Below are 20,707 nucleotides of genomic sequence, written 5' to 3' on the forward strand. Positions count from 1 at the left end.
GTAGAGAGGGATAATTTTTGAGTCTGCCTTTGTCTTGCCTCAGCTTTTAGATCTTTAAAGTTGGGTGTGAATAACCACAGTAATGAGAGACTTAACCTCAAGCTTGTGAGACATGAAATATGATGAGTCCAGGTTTTACACAACCCCAGTCTGTTAGAAGGTGTATTTGTCATGTTAAATCAAACAAGACTTCTCTTGGTTTTATTTTAGTTCAACAAAGCAGCCAAGATAGTCCTAATTGTGAAAGTTGGAAATGAACATCAGCAAGGTTAGAGATCTTCCGGTTGGAGATCTTCTTTTTTTTAACGTGGTTGAATAAGAGAAGTTCAAGTCTCGAACTTGCCCAAAATAAACACTCAGTTCTGCATTTCCATGCTTGATAGATTAAAGCCTATAGGCTTTGTGCTGCTTAATTGTGTTGCATTATTGCGTTACTCTCTCTAAAAAAAAAAAAAAAGTAACTAATTGTGTTAGTTACTTTTATGAAAACTAATGAGTTACATTACTTTTGCATTACTTTTTCTCACCTGGGCTGCTCTTGCTTGTTTGTTTTTTTTAATAACAACAAAAAAGTTGCAAAAAATAAGTTGTGTTAAGTAATTTTTGCTTATTAGTATGGTTGAATTGGATCATTGAAGGTCAGCAACAAAGTCATTGGTTAATAAAGTGAGATTAAATACATAAAGTATATTTGTGTGATTTAATATATTTAATTATTACAGGTTTGCATAAAATTCTGAGAATGTTTTTGTGCAAGTGAGATGAGTAAATGCATGTTCACGTTTAGTCTAGAACTACAATATCCATCATGTTTACACACAACAGGCCTCATTTATAAAGCATGCATACGAACAGATTTGATCTTAGAATGTGCGTATGCTTAAATCCACGGCAACACTCATATTTATAAAAACGGTCTTTGACGTGGAAAAGTGCTTAGAGCCATGTCAGGGTCTGAGCAGATCTACACACTTTTCCTGGTCAGATTACTGCAGGTTTTTTGAAATCTAAGCTATTGCCATTCTAGATTAAAAGATTTGGATGATGACTGGTGATCTTTTATATGTAAATTACATTAATTAGGTGTCGTTTACAACCCGGAGAATGGAAACCATTCAGCTGTGCGCAAGTTCAAGATCATTTGCGATTTATAGATTTCACATCTGAAAGAGAGGCGTACGCTCGTTTTCGGTGTGTACGTTCATTCTATGAATCGCACGTACGCACATCTGAGAAATGATCGTAAGATCAATTTTAGGACAGTTTCTGCGCAACATTTTACAAATGAGGCCCCATACCCCTGCACTTACCCTCTCTCAACATGGGGACAGGAGAGCTGTCAGTCATTAAAGGTGCAGTGTGTAAATTTTAGCGGCATCTAGTGGTGAGGTTGCGAACTGCAACTAACAGCACACACCCCTCGCACCCCTCGAACCCCTCCCTTTCAGAGAAGATATGGTGGCCGCCTGGCCGACATGTTGTCATCTGAGAGAGCAGAGAGTAGCTTGTGTGAAGCAATGAGGTTCTTCTTACTTCTAACAAAGAATGTTCTCTGCTTCTTATAAACCAGACAACTTCTTCTACTAATACTACTACTACTACTACTACTACTTTGTACGTATTCAACGTAGTGATGTTGCAAGCCTCTAAAAACATGAACGATTTAGAAGAACAACATAGTGACAACATAGCTCTGTAGAGTGCTTGTCCATTTAGGGCTGCTGTAGAAACATGCCGGCGCATAATGGCGACTTAGCTTGTACGGGGACCCACGGTGAATGAGATAGAAATGGCTCATTCTAAGGTAATAGAGTACCCCAGGGATGATGTGTTTTTGTTGGCCAACCCGGAAGTTGGTGGCGCACGGGTTCCCTCGATCAAAAGCCTATGCATTTTTAATCATAGACTTTTGGAAAATCGCAAAAAATAAGCTCTGTGTTTAACAAAGGGTTATGACACTTACACATTTTGTCTATCAAGATAATCTTTACAAGTTAACACAACAGCCTAAATAAAGTCGTCAGATATAAAAAGCTAACAGTAGGCTATAAACGGACTACAGCACACCATGGTCGCGGATCAGCGTCGTCACCACCAAGCTTCCTCAAACTGTATTTAGAAAACAACTTGATTTAAAAACATGCTCGCTGATTATGATCTGCGCTGTTATGAATACTTTTTCATGAGAAATGCTGTCCAAATGTCCTGTTTGTCATGATGACGTCTAAAGTCCCCGCCAAAGGAAGTAGTCCCTTTTAGCAACTTGTTAGCAACCGCCGTTTTTAAGACACAATAAAGGTTTAAAAAATCACAAGCGGGTTATAACTGGTGTGTTTTATGTCATAGATCAAAACGTGGAAATATTTAACCACAGACCTTATTTCAGGCCATTTAGCAAAAACCCATTCAAAAAACCCATTGGCTTCGGGGCGATGGAACCAGAAGTCCTAAAATGCTAACTCACTTCTGGGTTTTGCCTACAAAAACACATAATCCCTGAGGTACTCTATAAAAACATAACAGTTCATTATGTAAGGTCTTTATGTACCACTGAAAACATAATGGTGTATGTATTCTTTTGGACAGTGGCATATTCATGAGTGCGAGTAAACTAAATCTAAATGTTGCAAACCAACATTTAGATTTTAGTGAACTTTAATATAAAGGCACATCAATTTTTTTTTAAATTATAATGAGAAAGCATTTTATACTATTCTCTCACTCCTCCAGTTCCTCCATGTACTTTCAGCATGATATCATTTCATGCTGAAAACTTTTTGGTGGGCACTATGTAAACACAGTGACACATTTTCCCCTCCCTTCGTTCTGTGACATCACGGGGAAGTTGAGTTTATAAAGTAACCACAAGAATGCAGTGTGTGTCAGGCAAAAGAGTTGCGAGCAGACAGAGGGCTCTTTCTTAAAGCGTACGGCCTAGGAAGACTGAGAAACAGTGACTCAACTCCTCCTCTCACACGCAGGCTCCAGGTACAGCAGCGGATATGTGCTGTGCCTGCCTTCCAGTCAGAGCAGCAGATTGTGTTGCTGAAACCAGGGTTATGTGATGCCTTCAGAGACGTCTGGACTGACCCCTGATCAGAGCCGGTAAGGTTTAATGCTTCTGGGTTGAGAAATGATGGATTACTGTCCTGATGAGCATCTGTTTGTCACATGTGGCATAGCTGAGAACAGCTAACTCAATTCAGGCCATATGCCCTTTTAACTTCTGAGTTCCTCCCGTGTCGTGACTGACGTTCTGAGTAACGGAGAAGCTCGTGGACATGCTGGGAAATATGTTTTTCTATTTTGATATATAGCACATGTGCATTCTGCTGAACTGCTTTTCCGGCTGATATTCTTTATATAACTTGACCTTTTCCGGATCAGTCCTGGCAAAGATGTGGTTAAGATCATTCTGTTTATATTGCCGCCTGGGATTGTTCACTCTACTTTAAAGTCGGAGAAATATTGCTGTTTGCCATCACCAAAGTAGGAAGGCAGGAGATACAAATCATTCATGAATATAAACTGGGCACTGTAAATGAAGGGCAGGTGGAGGCTTATATGGGCTCTTTAAAAGTCCTCTGCTTTTGTAAATATTTCCATAACAGGTCTAGAGCAGCAAGCAAGTGTTTGAATATAAGACAGACGCTTTAAGTTTTGTTTAATACAGAGCTTCCAACAGATGAAACTAAGCGAGTGCAATAAAGCCATAGCTTTTTTTTCAGTCGTGTTCGCCCTCTTTCTCTCAAACACATTTTGCGCCCTGAGGGCCTGTGCTGTATTTAGACATCGTCCTCTCTTGTGGAAGGTTAATCATGTCCCTGTATTTGTCTTTTTGAAACGTGTTAAATTTGGTTGTGAGTCTCAGAAAAAAAAAGCCTTTACTATCTAGGTGAATCTAACAAACCCTTCACAAAATTCAGAAGAATGTGACTTGATGAACGGCATGTCTTTGCACGTTGCTGATGTTGTCAGTGAAATTCGGAGCTCCATCCTGGCTTTGTGTGAAGCTGAAAGTGTCTTCCTGTTTAACATTCCTCTGCGGATCTGAAAATTACTTAAAGTGATTGTTCTTCTTCAGAGGGGTCGTGCTGAGGAGGTGAAGGATAAGAGTAAGAAAGAGAGATGAATGCTCTTGAAGTCTGACGCAAGTCTGTGACTGAAACTTCAAAATGGAAATTGCGATATGATGTCTTTCAGTGTTAAACTACTTTGAGGTTTTTTTTTTTTTAATTGTCTGTATTTGAGAAGAGTTTCCTCTTACATAGGTGTTTTTCACAGCTAAAAGATTCTGCTGTACAAGTTTCCTGTTGTGAAACTGTCTGCAGGAAGCAGGGCAAACACATTGCACAAATGAACCATGCTCAGTCAAAACAAGAAGCTGAGGCTTCATTAAATTTGTGCAACACAACATTGGAAAACAGGTTTTTTTGTTCCACGGTGAATTTGTGAAAGAATATTCCTAATATGTAAATCTCACTTTTAAATGTGACCTCTGACATTTTTAATGAAGGCAAGACAATGTTGTTTTGTGCATTTGTGAATTTTTAAATTCTGTGCCATTTTGCTATAACATGCCAAAACACCCAAAATACACATACGTGTTTGTTTTATTTCAGTCTACATACAATACTTATCTTTAAATGTCATTTTCTCAAAATTGAGTTTTTCTCTCTGAGCCAGACATTTTGGAGATTTTGAGGATGTCTCTTTTTATCACTGCATAAATCAGAGAAGAAGAAAAAAAAACTGCCATGTTTTTAGAAATAAAAGGTTATATAAATCAGGCAAACAATATATGAACAAACTCCTGTGTAAAAACCTTCAGAATATAGCCAGGAATAAACCTGGAAAGTTTCCAGAAAAAAATAAACAAGAATTTTGGACCTGTTATTACCCAATGTTCAGATTTCTGGAAATGTATGTAATGTAGCATATTTAATTTGATAATGACTCATTGTCATATTTAAACTGTGTTTTAGAAAACTTAACAGCTGAAATACAAAAAAAAAGTCTTAATGATTAATCAATTGGGTGAAATCTATTAGTTAAAATTTTGGTCACACTTTAGATTAGGGTCCAATTCTCACTATTAACTAAGTATTTACTATGACGTTTGCCTCAATAAACTCCTAATTACTGCTTATTAATAGTTAGTAAGGTAGCTGTTAAGTTTAAGTATTGGGTAGGATTAAGGGATGTAGAATATGAATAAGACATTAATATGTGCTTTATAAGTACTAATAAACAGCCAATATTCTAGTATATGCATGCTATAAGCAACTAGGTAATAGTGAGAATTGGACCCTAAACTAAAGTGTTACCAACTTTTTTTGCCCTATTCGCCTGTGGTGTCTTGACTTATAAATATTTACTATAGTTTTATACCTATAAAAAAATGAACAGCCCTTTTGGGCTCTTTTGAAACATCTTTTGTTTCAAATCTGTAGTTCGGAGGTTGTATCAAACTCGGCAAGTCACATGATTTCAGCAAAGGAGGCTTCGTTACGTCATATTGTTTCAAACCATGGTTTTGAAACATTTCAAAATTCTCATGGTTCACCGATGGGAGGGGTGAGCTGAAGCTATGAATGAGCGTCTAATGGTTTTAACTGATGTTGGGTCGATTATATAATGTATGTTCATTTACAATTAATTTAATGAATTTTCATACAAATTTTCAGAGAATTATATTTAATTGCTTCTATTTGACCTAACACAAAACAAGCATCACACATTAATAAAAGAACGCACCTTTTACAGAACCTTCATATTTAATGGCATTTAATGATTTGACCTTCAATTTGACATGCAAATTATCAATAATCATTACTAATTATTATTATCATAACAAGCTACATTTACACTTTACTTTATGTAGTGCTTTTGATTTTTCAGGAAAAATAAGTATATTATAAGTATATACAACTTAATAGCTGTTATAGCTACATCGGTTAAACAAATTTACTTTATGTTCATAAGATTATGTTACTGCTGTGTTGTTGACATGTCAAACTGTCATTTGGTGGTTTTCCTACCATCATGGTGGTAGGCCTATGTGTACTGACGTCAGTGTATTGACTGGTTCTTAGGGTCCTTTGAAATAATGCATTATCTCTCATTGTTTTGATAATATATAATATCCTTGCTGGCTAAATGAGTCAGAATGCGCACAAGTCAAAAATGGTTGAATTTGAGGTTTTCAGAAAAGGAAAAAAAATTGGTTCATTAAACCCTCATCTAGTGATCCAAATGCTTCAAATAGCAATTAAACATCTAAAAGTATCTTTATTTGTATGATTTCTGAGAGAAGTACCTTTTCTTCGACCATGAAAAATGTCATTTTTCTCTGCTCTCTTCACCACTCGTGCTTCCCCTCAGCAACTTCCTCATTAGTCCAAGTTTGGTATTGTTTTAAAGCGTAGCTTTAACTTTAACTTTGTGAATATTCATAGCAAATTTTTGATGGCATGAGTCTGAAGCAATGAAATGTGATTTTCAAACTCATGCTGATGTAAACAATTCGATCTTACTAGCGCTGACTGACAGATCCGGAGCCCTCGCGCAATCCCGCTATAGGCCTACACATATAAACAGAATTATGGTAGGCTACTTCAAAATATTGAAGTAAAATATTGGAGGGAAAAGTTGAATATACATATATATTCATATAGATATTTGGTTTTGATGAGGTGTGTGCCAAATTAGGTGGTATAGAGGGTATGCACGTGACGTCACCGTCGACCGTTACGACTGCGGTCACGGCCACCGAGTGGCAAAAGACTGAAGGGGCTCGCACACCGGACGCGAAGCTCAGCGCCTCGCCACGTCTTTAAAATTCGAACGCATTGTTGTAGAACTATGAGTGTACGCACACCGGCGGCGACATTCGGCGCCTGTCCGCGGCGCCCAGCTACGACTCAGAAAAAAATATATAAAACAATGCGTTCTAATTTGAAAGACGTGTCGCGGCGCTGAGCTTCGCGTCCGGTGTGCGAGCCCCTTGAGCAGCAGCGTTGGTTTTCGGCGTGAATGTCGCGAAAAACACACAAAACACATCCAAAACGTGAAAGAGCTTTGTGATTGACTGTACAACTAGCTTTGACACAAACCTTGAGGTATATATTTAAAAACTGCAGAAAGCAACAGGGAAAAAAGCAAATGGATCACTGCAATTCACAGAAACAGCTCGACTCCAGGCAGAGAAACATGTTTTAGTTATCATTTTGTGTCAAATTGTTGGATTTTGAAGTAAAATCATACCGTAGGCCTATATATTGTATTGTTATATATTAGTTTGACAACTTATCAATTAATTATTTTCCATCTTATATTCTGCATAATTGGGTGTTTTTAAATAAACAACACTGACAAAAACTATACTATAAAACTATATATGTTTTAGGGCTGGACAATATGATGATATAACATTGATATAAGTGATTACGCGGATTTAAACCTACCGATATTGTAGTTATATAAAAATATTCACAGGCAGATTTGCTTTATGTGTCTCCCCGCCGTCGAAATCAGGCACATATAAATGTCAGGAAACACGATTCCAGGCTGCATGTCAATATCCATGGATTAGGTTTATTTGACAAGTTGTAAGGAACACATTCAGTTCCAACCTTTAGTGTAATTCGTTCGTTTTACTCGCGTTTTCGCAGTTTCCTCTATTAAATCCAGTCAAGCAGCAGGTTCTTTTGCCACTCAGTCCAGCTGAGGGAGCGCGTTTTCGGCGGGAAAGTGACGTCGATGCATATCCTCTATTACCAGGGATGTTAAGGAAGGCCTATGGTTGCTAGGTGATTTTGTTTTGGAACTGTTAGAAAACTTTAACCCCATTTTTCTCAAAATTGACTTTGTTGACTCCATGGACTTCAAACAAGTGTAGCTCAGTTATTTTTTTGTTGGTTTCCAACAAATCATACACTATTTTGAAGGTTTTTTAATAGAGATTGTGAAAATAACAATAACTCATTTTTGAAAATTTGCTCATTGCGACTTATTTTGCCAGCACTGGTCACAAATTTATTATTGTTATTTGTTTGTTTGTTTTAGTATACATTGATAAGTTAAAGAAAAATCTGAGCAACACTGAAATAACTATCAATCTACTTCTACAATCTACAGTATGCTCATATCATCAAGTTGATTTTTTTTAACAGTGCACATATTTGCCATTTAAATATAAAAAGTGCATGAAAATATGTATCATGACCCACTCTGAGGCTTAAATTGTTTTTACCTGGTTTGACTCATGTGGCTATGCACTCATGACTCTGTCCTGCAGCATTGATGAGAGTCAGAATACATGAGAGACAAGGAATCACTGGAGGATCCACAGCTGACTTAACTTCTGCTCTCTCTTTTTCTCGCTATTTCTCTCTCCAGAAATGCCCCCATTCCATCACATCTGTGAGAGTCAAGGCAGAAGAGACTAAAATAGAGTTGGAGTCTCCAGAGAGACTGATGCTGAGAGGAATCCACCCAGCACAAACACGAGCCACGATCTCCGCAGCCACAAGATATGAATCGTCAAAAGTCAAAGCGAAACATCTCATAAGCAATGCTTTGTTGTTAGACCCCAAAGGCAAGGCGTTTTATGAGATGAATGGTGAGGTTTGAGATTAAAGCAATAACTGGATTTTGAAATTGTCCATCCATCATTTATTACAACTGGCTTGTGAGATATTTCCTCAGGATGGGACTTGCTATGACATGAGCATAACATTTACTGAGCTGAAGCACGGTGTGAGAACTGGCTCAAATGGACAGTTTCTTGATCTCTTGATAGAAATCCCATGCTAATTACTGGCTTAATCGGATCTACAGTGGCTTTACATCTCAGATCGCATTGGATTTGATCTCTACGGGGATTTGAAGAACTCTTGCTGAACCATGAAGGAGGAAATTGTGCAGTTTTTCAATGATGTATGGAACCTTGCTTCATCCAAGCACGACCAGAGCATCTACAACACGGTTTGCCTGGTAGTGCTTCTGACTCTGCCGCTGGTTGTGCTCTTCACATCTGTGCTGGTCTGCTGTCATTGTTGCTGCTGTCGTCAGGCCGATGGATGTCGGTGCTGTCGCCGCAAAAGCGAGACCTCGGCGACAAATGTGAAATCCGAAAAGAAGAAGAAAAAGAAAAACGGCAGCCAGAACAATGAAGACTTGTGGATCTCTGTCAAAGCAGATCCCATGAGTAGTGACAGACTTGCACTCACTATGGTGTAAAAAGCCACGTAGAACATGAGCAATTTTATATTTATTTATCTTTATGGTACATGTAAAGGTACAAAAGTGTTACAGCATGTTTACTTAAAATGTGCCTGAATGTAAAAAGAAAGAGAGAATTTCAAGAGACTTTTTGTATAGAAATGAAATTTGGGAGTGAATGAATGTGCAAGAATATGTTTTATTATGTGTGTGTGGTCCTGACAAGCTTTCCCATAACCCACATTTTAGAAATGAAAAGAAATGAATATCTGTCATCATAAACAGTTAATCCTGGGCCTTGGATTTGATTTGCTGAGCTGTTTTTGCATTCGATTTCATTGATTTTTCTATTGATTTTTTGTGTAAACATGCTCTAGAGCATCATTGTGTTCGCTCCTTTCTTGAGTCTTGCACATAACATGGCTTTCTAAAAATGTGGCGGTTAATTAAAAATAGTTCAACTTAAAAAAAAAAACTCTAGACCTTACGTTTTTTCATTTCACTGCCACGCACCTTGCATTTTTTAACGCAAAAACGTGTTGTGTGAATGGCCCCTGATAGACAGTCCAAAAGCACTGGGACTTTTTACTGTTAGTATCACTCTGCTTATCTGCTTTTTTGGTTCTGATGGGGATTTTCAGCAACTCTTTAAGCATGTTACATCATTTTGCCAGTCAAGTGACTGTCTATGAGTAAGTCTTTGATTCATTCAATCATTCATTCAGTAAAAATGGTACTCTCTATATAAGTGAGATTCATTCATGCCCATCTATATAAGTGAGTCATTGAATCATTTACACAATTGATTTGTTCTAAAACACCGCTGGGATGTCTGTTGCTAGCAAATGCAACAGTTGAATTTGTTTGTTTGCAGAGCAAAAATACAAAAATTAAAACTGCATTGCAATATTCTGTCTAAAATGTAAGTTACTGTACTCAATATGAACTTGTTTGTTCAAATGCTGCACAAAAGAAACATTATACTCGCAGTCATATTGTTTGTCTGAATATCAATAGAGATGTGATTTCCTGCGATATTCAATCGAAACAACAGTAATATCCAATTCTTGATTAACACTTCTAATCAGGCCAGATGTCAGAAATATGTCAGAATCCCAAAGAGCTCACCACAATTACAAATGCGTCTAAAAGCTGCACTTAAACCAAAACATTTTCCAAAGATGTCAAAGACTTCTTGTAATGCACTTAGTGGGTTGCAACCACTTGTCCTTCACTCGAAGGATGCAATGCATTTAAAATGACTTGCTTTAAATGGCTTCGGAAATTGATAGTTTCCCACAAAACAATTTCCCTATAAATATAACCTGCCTTTCTTACTGTTGACTGACTAAACCATTATTTAGAGAGAAAAACGTGGGGCGAGGCTGTTATGTTGGCAATGTGACGCATATGGATGAATTTACTAGAGTATAGATCAACAGCTCCATGACACTTGTCTCATAATCTCCTCCTAAACACCTCCGTTCACAATGGAGTGAAAATTATACCGTTCTCAAAACTCAGACTGATGGATACACCATTATCATCACAGTTGTGAGTAATTGGGCCTGCTGATAAACAAACTTTGATCTTCTCGCACTTTTCAGATGCAGGGATGTTTGCAGTGCCGTAATTAGATGTTTTTGTGGGTACTTCAACACATTCTGATTATGCATGTCAGAAAGTCATGCATTAACACCCATCATGCTCTTTTTTCACTTAAGTGTTGTGTTTGTCTACCACGCATTTCCATATTATCGGGTAAAGCAACCACTGAATTATTCATTGCGTAATCAGTAAGGTTGGGTCATGCTTGTCCTTCATTGATTTTGGTTTTTGGCACAGCTGGATCAAAGGAGAACATTTTTTCATTTGTTTAAACAGCAAAGCTGTCAAGTTCTGTTTCCTGTGCTCTCGTTCAACATATGTGATAGCAAAGCTTTGATCAGTCCGTTTCTGCATTAAAATGAGTGTCAGTTTGTATGAATATGCTGAAGCAGCATTTTCCTTCTCAAAGTCTGTTGCTATGCAGGTCGATGCATGCAGATATTTTCAGCTTTGTATTTTTTTTTTTTGTTCGTTCAGAAATAAAATTATTTTTATATTTATTGACCTGTATTTCGTTTTTTATACCTGTCAAAGTTAATGAACTTAACTAAAGGTACACTATGTCCACATTTACACTGCAGGTCTTGATGCCCTATTCCAATTCATTGACTACACTGTAAAAAATTGCTGTAAAAAAATGATCACATTTCGACAGTAACATGACTTTTTTCATTAAAACAGTAATATATCACAGAAAACAATGCACAGACCCTGAAAATTGAAGCCAAAACGTTTCTATCACCCCCAGGTGGCGGGATGCAGCATAGGTCTTAAAGGGTTAGTTCACCCAAAAATCAAAATTCTGTCATTTATTACTAACCCTCATGTCGTTCCACACCCGTAAGATCTTCCTTAATCTTCAGAACACAAATTAAGATATTTTAGTTGAAATCTGATAGCTCCGTGAGCCTCCATAGGGAGCAATGGACACTTCCTCTCTCAAGATCCATAAAGGTACTAAAAACATATTTAAATCAGTTCATGTGAGTACAGTGGTTCAATATTAATATTATAAATAACGACTTATTTAGTGATGGCCGATTTCAAAACACTGCTTCAGGAAGCATCGGAGCACAATGAATCAGTGTGTCGAATCTGCTGTTCGGAGCGCCAAAGTCACGTGATTTCAGCCGTTCACAGTTTGACACGTGATCTGAATCATGATTCGACACACTGATTCATTTGTGCTTTTTTTTGGCGCTCCAAAAATATTCTTGTCGCTTTATAATATTAATATTGAACCACTGTACTCACATGAACTGATTTAAATATGTTTTTAGTACATTAATAGATCATGAGAGAGGAAATGTCATTGCTGGCTATGGAGGCCTCACGGAGCCATCGGATTTCAACAAAAATATCTTAATTTGTGTTCTGAAGATTAACGAAGGTCTTACGGGTGTGGAATGGCATGAGGGTAAGTAATAAATGACAGAATTTTCATTTTTGGGTGAACTAACCCTTTAATCCCCACCCTTTCCATTTAATCTAATTGGACGCAAGATAAACTAAAAAATCTAATTACTCTTCAAATAAATTTTTTCAAAGATGGTTTCTGTCATTTTAGGTTGTTTTTATCACGCTGATGTATCACGCATTTTTTGTAATAAGTTTGGATTTAGTTAGTTATTGGATGCTATAAAAATAGGGGTGTGACGTCATGAATCATGATTGACAGCTGAGATTGACAGCTTCTCTGAGCGAAGTAGTCATTGAGGCACCAATGGACTTTTTTGGGATTTTCGAGTGGAGATTGGAGCTTTAACTCTAATTTCTAATTTCACACCGACATGAGTTGTTCTGCAGTCAACTGTACTAACTGATTCTGCAGGAGTGTGGGCGGGGCCTTGATACCACAGCTCAGTTTTATGTTCACTACTCAGACTCTGACTCCAAGATGTCAGCGCCATATTGAGACATTGGCTGCTTCACTTTTCTACAATGGAAGAGAGTGAAGGAGCATCGCCCATCTTTTTTTACAGTCTATAGCTGTGTCCGAAATCGAATACTTCCCTACTATATAGTATGCAAAAAACAGTTCGCCAACAGAGTAGTATGTCCGAATACATAGTATTCGTAAAACAGGCAAAAAGTTCCCGGATGATCTACTACTTCTGGCGAGATGCATAGGATGGGAGAAGATTTATGAATGGAGGTGAAGCGACGCAACTTACGCTGGTAGGTCACATGATAATGACAACATGGTGGATGTAGTACGTCCAGATTACTACCCACATTCATATTATATAGAGCGTATTTTTTAATGGTAATGAAGTTCAAATTTAAATGTAGTATCTATTCAGACAGTATGCGATTTCAGACGCAGTGTATGGTTCTTCGTCCTCCATTGCGCCATTGAAAGGAGTCATGTGATTGCAGATGGAGTTAACATCATTCTCCACCCGACTCGCAATGAGAAGGGAATATCCGACCTGTCCGCTTGCATGGCAGATGCAAATTGGGGAGGAAAAATCTGAGTTGGGTCACTTGATCCATGTAATGTAAATGCGGCTGAACTTTTGGCCCTCTAGCGGTTAAAAAACAAAACTGCATGCATTTTGAAGAAAAACGTTGTTTTTATTGTGCTTTGGCTCTGCATCTTGTTGAATAATAAAAACAGCATCTCAGCCTTGCTTTTACAATATTGTAAAATATTACTATTTCAAATTCCAGTTCTTCTCGTCATCTCTGAAAACAAAAGCCAAGCCATAGTTTATTCTCATTTTAATACGAGCTCTGTCAAATACACTTTTTGCCAGCAGTCTTTCCTCTGTTTTAAATAGGTGATTCCCTGGAGGTTCGAGATTTGGCCTATGCCACATCCACACCATACACGCTTCATATGACGAGACAAGCACGAGTGTGTTACGTATGTACACGATTTCCCACTATAAGTCTAAAACACTTATTATAGACCTATTATGGTATTAGCAAGGTGTGAAAGATCACCTATATGTTTATATGAAGGGGAAAAAAACACTTTTTGCAGCCATGGACACACCCTACTGCTGCAGTTTTCCCATCACATAACAGTCCTGAGCGTCAGGAAATTCTCCTCTGGCTGATGGTTGTGCACACCCACTGCCCAGATCCCTCCACGCAAACAGACCTTGTTTTGTCTCATGCTCCAGCTCACACTAATGCAGGAGGGGAAGGTGGGGAGAGGAAATATAACAAACCCCATTCAAAACAGTGATTCAGCCATGGACTGATGAGGGAAAAATGAAGCACGCAAAGCTGCAGGCCGAACACGGGGTCTGTCGTAGAACCAATACAGTCCTGCTCCTGCTGAGACCGATATGCCTCCTTCTGATGTCAGTTCCTCTATAAGAACAGTTATTTTCCCGGTATGATCTAATCTTATATTTTTGAGGGCAGGCGGCCCACCGCAGAGACAATGACGCTGAAATGCTGCAATATGTGGTGTAATTTTCTAATTTCCCATCATTTTTGGCTGTTGAGCCAGTCAAAACTGATGTATGTGTATGAAAGATTCCAAATGCTTTTTATTTCAACAAACTTTATTTCTGTAAAAATATGTGACACTTAATTTGGTGTCTGAGTCAGGAATTATAGTACAACTACAGTACACATCCAGATGGAAGACATTATAGCTTAACCTCTGTTATAAAACGTCTTTTTATGCATGACATTTAAATTTAATCATAACTGTCAGCTATTACGATGGGGAAAAATCATTAATATCCATTAAAAACTTTAGAAATTATTATACAGTACAAAGTCATTGGTTGCAAAACACTGCAATAAAATAAAAAAGAGGTTCTGTGAAGATCATAATGCAATATACCCTCACTTAAATGTATTAAAAACACCCTATGAGTTAGGAATGGCACTGTGATGTCAGTCATGCTACAAATTTTGCTTTGTTTTTGGTTTTCTTTCATATACAGTGTGTATATATACTAAATTAAAGAAGTAAAGCATGTTCTATTCAAAATCTGCCTTTTGTAACATGATACAAAATACAATTACACAGCATATAATCTACAGCGGCTACATCTAGAGTGGCTTTCCTGATATGAAGACCGATTCCAACCTGGTTTGATCCAGTTCCCTCAAGTTTTGGATTTTAATATAACATTTTGTAGTTTTTGTCAAGTGATTGTTAATACACGGCTACCCTCCTCTTCAGTGACCTCTTCTGTCTGCCCGCTGCTCCCACTGGCCGGATTTTAATTTCTGCAAAGTCAAGAGACTGCAGGTGCCCCTTCCATGGCTCCCAGTTTACCCCCTGGAAGACAATCAGGAATATATTTATTACTACTGTTCTCATTCATTATATCATTGGGCAGCATCTCTGAGAAAAATAAAGTGGTCATTTTTCTGTTCATGTTTAAACATTTAAAACAAATACACTACTGTTCATTCAAAAGTTTAGTGTTGGTAAGATTTTAAAATGTTTTTGAAATAAATCTCTTAGGCTCACCAAAAATACAAGTAAATATAGTAAAAATAAAATAAAATAATTAACTGTTTTCTATTTGAATATAATTTAAAATGTTATTTATTCCTGTGATGCAAAGCTGAATTTTCAGCATCATTACTTCAGTCGTCATCCTTCAGAAATCATTCTCTGATTTGGTCCTCAAGCAACATTTCTTAATATTATCAATGTTGAAAACAGTTGAATATGTTTAATATTTTTGAGGAAACCATGATTTTTTATTTTATTTTTTAGGATTCTTTGATGAACAGAAAGTTGAAAAGAACTAGAAATAGAAATAGAAATCTTTTGTAATATTCAAATTACAAAAATGTCTTTACTGTCACTTTTAATCAATTTAATAGTTATATTATAGTAGACTTTAGACTTTATTTTTATCCCCAAAAGGAAATTTAAACATTACAGCAGCATGAGCAAGACAATACAAGTAGTAACACTACTACAAACAAATAAAAATACAAGTATGACAATAATTAACATATATCATTAAATGTAAAAAATACAATTAAAAAAATTAATAAATAATAAATATATCCTAATATAAATAAATATTTAAATATAATATAATTTAATGCATAATTATCCAAGCCCCAACCTCAATATTAAGATAAGCTAATATTAACAAGTCTAACTGCTGTTGGAACAATACTTCGGAAGTAGTTAATTTAATAGTATTTATCAAGGTATTAATTTCTTTCAAATCGTCCTAAACAATATTGTGTTTGGGACATTTCTATTATAAAAAAAAGTGTTTAAAATGCCAAAGTTAACAATGAAACATTTTAAAAGTTGGTACCCTCTGACACCTATGCTTAGTTTGACATTTAGAAAAACATTTTCTATACTTTGTGGCCTAAAATATTGTTTTCACTCCTCCATGAAAAACATTCAGTATACCTGTTAGCCTCACAGAAATAAGGGTTCTAATGGGAACATAAATCTCCAACCAACTTGAAAGTATCGTCTTATTTGTGAACTTATGTGATCTGATAGATTCAGGACACTGCTTTTCCTCTGAATTATTGGGCTATTCTTTGTAAGTGGCTTGCCATCAGTGTTGTAATTTGAGAGCGCCCTCTGCTGGTACTTACATCTCATTACCGTAGATTACATGATATAACTCCAACAATACACACCCCTTATTTTTTCAAAATATCAGTCAGCTTCAAAACAAAATGATCATAACTCACCATACTGTGTCTGTTATCCCCAAATCTGCCGTTCAGATTGGCCAGGTGGCAGTTCTTGTACCACCAGGCACCTTGGTGAGTCAGAGCACAGTTACCAAGTGCAATGTCATTGTCTGAATCAACTGTGGAGAAAGACCCTCCCTGGTGGTAGGTCATGGCATCACCTGTGCACAATGTGTTATTAATGACATGACTTTGCTTCATATAACTTGTTAGGCATAATCAGATAATTCAACTCACCAGCATTTCCTTTGTAGTTGCCAATGGTAAGTTTAAACTTCTGTTTGGATGGTGCTACTTTGAAGTTATCGTAGACGGCATATGTCCGCTCTGATCCCAAGCCCAAATCGAAACGCACCTCATACTGTGTAGGAGTATTAGTCAGCTCGTAGATCTTTTCCAAGCCTGATAAAAAAACAAAACAAACAAACAAAAAAAAAACACAAGCATCAGAGCAGCTCAAATCAATATCTAGTTCAGTATGAACCAAAGACTAGGGAAGTGAAAGGTTTCAATAAGCGTATGTGAAATCTTAATCAGATATACCGAGCCAAAATTCATCTTTCAGTTCTCCAAAGCCTTTCATATAGTCTCTCCAGCGCTTCATGAAATCTAATTTGCCGCTGTTTCGTCTCTGGAACACCTGTTGTTGATGCATTGGATAAGTTGTTAGATACAACGCTCATACTGTAGATACAAATTGAATAAAAAAAATAAGACAGAATATTTCATACTAATAACGACACTCACAATCCAGCCACCACCATCAGTTGTCATGTCACAGTACACCTGAATGGCTCTGCTACGGTTGTTATTGATGTAGATTGTGTAGATGCCACTCTCCATGTTCCCATTCTTCATAATCTGAGTGCAGTCCATTGGGAACGGGTAGGCCATCCCCACTAGAAATAATGCCAATTCAATGAATCAATGGCTTTCTTTTATTTTAATATTTGGTTAAATCCACAGAGTTAAATCAACTCTGCTCAGATAACATTTGGTCCCTCTCTGAATAGTGTTAAAATAACACTGAAGCAGAGTTAAAGTTAATGGGATAATTAAGCTATTAATTAAGGGATGATTGAACATTAATGATGAACACCTGCTGTTAACAAGCAGAATAACTGAAGAAAAGAGAAACACAAGAACTACAAGTGACTACAGCCAAAACCATTTAATTGAAATCAACTGAAGGTAAAATCTGATTGACTTATTACTACTAACCATATTGACTTTATTTCTATCACATGTCTAACTAATTTCTTATTGAGAATTAACAGATTTAAATGTTGGTGTTTTATTGGTCAATAAATTATGCCACCATCGCTGTGAAACACTATTGCAATTGCTCAAACACAAATTATTTTAAAAACATAAAAAGCAACTAAAACAAACCCTGACCACCACGATGGTGGCATAATTTATTGACCAATAAAACACCAACATTTAAACCTCTGTTAATTCTCAATAAGAAATTATTTAGACATGTGACAGAAATAGAGATTTAATGTCTTTTACCTTCAGTTGATTTCAATTAAATGGTTTTGGCTGAAGTCACTTGTAGTTCTTGTGTTTCACTTTTCTTCAGTTATTCTGCTTGTTAACAGCAGGTGTTCATCATTAATGTTCAATCATCCCTTAATTAATAGGTTAATTATCCTATTAACTTTAACTCTGCTTCAGTGTTATTTTAACACTATTCAGAGAGGGACCAAATGTTATCTGAGCAGAGTTGATTTAACTCTGTGGATTTTACTGTGTATGTTGTTGTCAAATAAAGGTGTGAATGAAGGAATATGTTATTGCATACATTACCTGTACTGAATGTTGTCTCCACTACCCTACTCCTCTTCGAGCCCCTGTAGGCAATAAGGGTAACAATGTACTTCTTCCCCATTGCAAGGCCAGAAAGAGCAAATCTATTTTCCCGAGCAGTCAATGTTTTTTCCACAGTCTAAAAAAATAAAGCAGAGAAATTAATCAAACTTAGTTGTGCCAAAATGACAAATGTCTCATAGTATCACATCAAGTAGTTCACCAAAAAATTAAAATTCTGTCATTAATTACTCACTCTCATGTCTTTCCAAACCAGTAAGACCTTCGTTCATCTTCGGAACACAAACTAAGATATTTTTGATGAAATCTGAGAGCTCTCTGACCCCTCCATAGACAGCTATTTTGACACTTCAAAAAGTTCATAAAGAGATTGTAAAACTAATCCATAAGCTCAACCGAACCTGCGCAAGAACAAACCTCATTGGTTCTTGAGGAAGCTCAAACGTGCTGAGTAACACGAGAATGAACCTCATTGGTTCTTGAGGAAGCTCAAACGTGCTGAGTAACACGAGAATGAACCTCATTGGTTCTCACACGTCAAGCAAACATGCTTGAGCTTCTGTTTACCACAACTGATGTGTGAGTAGATGAATATTTATATGAGAATAAAAGCCTAAATTCAATCTGTTCATCATATAAAGCGATCGAGTCTCTTCAGAAAATTTGGACTAAACTGCTCAATTCATATGGATTATTTTTTACAATCTCTTTATTAACTTTTTGAAGCATCAAATTCATGTAGCTGTCTATGGAGGGACAGAAAGCTCTCCGATTTCATCTAAAAGATCTTAACTTGTGTTCTGAAGATGAACGAAGGTCTTATGGGTGTGGAACGACATGAGGGTAAGTAATAAATGACAGAATTTTCATTTTTGGGTGAACTAACCCTTTAACCAAGGAACACTTTACAATAAGGTTCATTAGCTAATAATAATAAGAAATGTTAATAAGAATAAGAAATGATTATAATAAGAATAAGAAATGATTATAATAATAAGAAATGTTTCTTCAGCAGCAAATCATCACATTAGAATGATTTCTGAAGGATCATGTGACACTGAAGACTGGAGTAATGATGCTGAAAATTCAGCTCTGCCATCACAACAGAAACATGCTGTAAAAGTATTGTTAATTGCTATTAGCTACTGCAATATTTAATCTCAACGTATAATACCTTGTAAAGTGTTACAATTAAATGGATACAGTATGCAATTGCACAGGTTTCAAAAGCTGTTTGGGTCCCACTTTATATTAAGTGGCCTTAACTACTATGTACTTACATTTAAATTAATCATTCGATACAATGCACTTATTGTGTACATACATGCTTTTGCATTGTACTTATACTTTAAAAACACCTGCATGTAATTACATCTGTAATTAATTTCTGTAATTGCATGTATAATTACACTGTTGACCCATCCCTTACACCTTACCCCCACCCTTAAACCTACCCATACCACCAAAGCTTTCCCTAACCTTACCCGTATCCCACCTCAATAGCAGCAAAAGTGTTTTGCAATTCAATATGAACCCAATAAGTACATTGTACTTATTTTTTGATGCAAGTACATAGTAGTTAAGGCCACTTAATATAAAGTGGGACCGCTGTTTGTGTGTAGAGCAAACCTGCATGCTGCCATCCTCAGCCCTGTAGGTCAGGATGTAGCCATCAATATTAGCCTGTGGAGCTTTCCATGTAATAGTGGAGGTTTCAGTCTGAACATCAATGGCTTTGAGATTCTTGGGTGCATCAATCTCTGCGGACCAACAAAAAAGAGCTCGGTTAAATGAGGTCAACATTGTGTGTCTGGAAATGGTCATGAGAATACAACTCATTCTTAATGAGCTCTTAATAGATGAGAAATGTCTCTCCTTATAACTAGGAGAATTAGCATTCCGGTTAGTGTTGAAAAATGATGGATTCTTCCTCTTTAAGCTTTCTGTGCAGAATTAATTCAGTTATCACTACTGCTGAGACAAGACCTTAGGAAAGACCTTCGTCATGCTTCATTAGACATTTTAGGCAGAAGAAGAAAGCACAGGCACAGAGCCACGCTGCCTGCATGAATCAGATAACCTGTTTCAGCCTCAGTTGTGGCTTTTCTGCTTGAGCGAGAGCCTTTCACAGCCCAGACGTAGACTGTGTAGAGAACTCCCGGCGTCAGACCAGTGAACCTGTAGGAGGTGCTGTCACCTACTCGGACCTCCTGACCAGAGCCATCTTTAGAGCTGTAGCTCAGCATGTAGCCATCAATGTCAGCCTGCACCTTGTCCCACGTCACCGATGCCGAGTCCTCGCTCACCTCTCGGGTTAAGAGGTTAGTAGGAGCGTCTATATCTAAAAAGCCATTTGTACAACAGTGTTAATACTTCAAGGAAG

At 37.0% G+C, this 20,707-nt stretch overlaps 2 protein-coding genes across 5 annotated transcripts in view; one reads left to right on the forward strand and one right to left on the reverse strand.

The window, feature by feature from the left end:
- The first annotated feature begins 2,854 nt into the window (after window positions 1–2,854).
- LOC125250756 (uncharacterized protein KIAA0040) lies at window positions 2,855–11,333 on the forward strand. Its single transcript, XM_048163482.1, has 2 exons — window positions 2,855–3,105; window positions 8,401–11,333. The coding sequence occupies exon 2, from the start codon at window positions 8,908–8,910 to the stop codon at window positions 9,241–9,243; it is 336 nt and encodes a 111-aa protein (XP_048019439.1). The 5' UTR covers window positions 2,855–3,105; window positions 8,401–8,907; the 3' UTR covers window positions 9,244–11,333.
- Window positions 11,334–14,336: 3,003 nt separating this feature from the next.
- tnn (tenascin N) overlaps window positions 14,337–20,707 on the reverse strand; it is a 57,970-nt gene continuing 51,599 nt past the window's right edge. For 2 of the 4 annotated variants that reach the window (XM_048163950.1, XM_048163951.1), the window contains exons 9-16: window positions 20,405–20,665; window positions 19,954–20,084; window positions 18,304–18,442; window positions 17,239–17,390; window positions 17,035–17,131; window positions 16,729–16,893; window positions 16,489–16,652; window positions 14,337–15,085 (exon numbers count right to left, since the gene is read on the reverse strand). In XM_048163950.1, coding sequence (XP_048019907.1) covers window positions 14,960–15,085; window positions 16,489–16,652; window positions 16,729–16,893; window positions 17,035–17,131; window positions 17,239–17,390; window positions 18,304–18,442; window positions 19,954–20,084; window positions 20,405–20,665 — 1,235 coding nt within the window. In that variant the 3' untranslated portion in view covers window positions 14,337–14,959. The remainder of the gene's footprint in view (window positions 15,086–16,488; window positions 16,653–16,728; window positions 16,894–17,034; window positions 17,132–17,238; window positions 17,391–18,303; window positions 18,443–19,953; window positions 20,085–20,404; window positions 20,666–20,707) is intronic. The other 2 variants (XM_048163952.1, XM_048163953.1) reach the window with 1 other exon arrangement.

This window comes from Megalobrama amblycephala, linkage group LG17 (assembly GCF_018812025.1).
Source record: "Megalobrama amblycephala isolate DHTTF-2021 linkage group LG17, ASM1881202v1, whole genome shotgun sequence".
In the NCBI taxonomy this organism is placed as follows: domain Eukaryota; kingdom Metazoa; phylum Chordata; class Actinopteri; order Cypriniformes; family Xenocyprididae; genus Megalobrama; species Megalobrama amblycephala.

Bases quoted from the DNA above. Each gene is read 5' to 3' on its own strand.
- LOC125250756 (XM_048163482.1), top strand. From the start codon at position 8,908: ATGAAGGAGGAAATTGTGCAGTTTTTCAATGATGTATGGAACCTTGCT.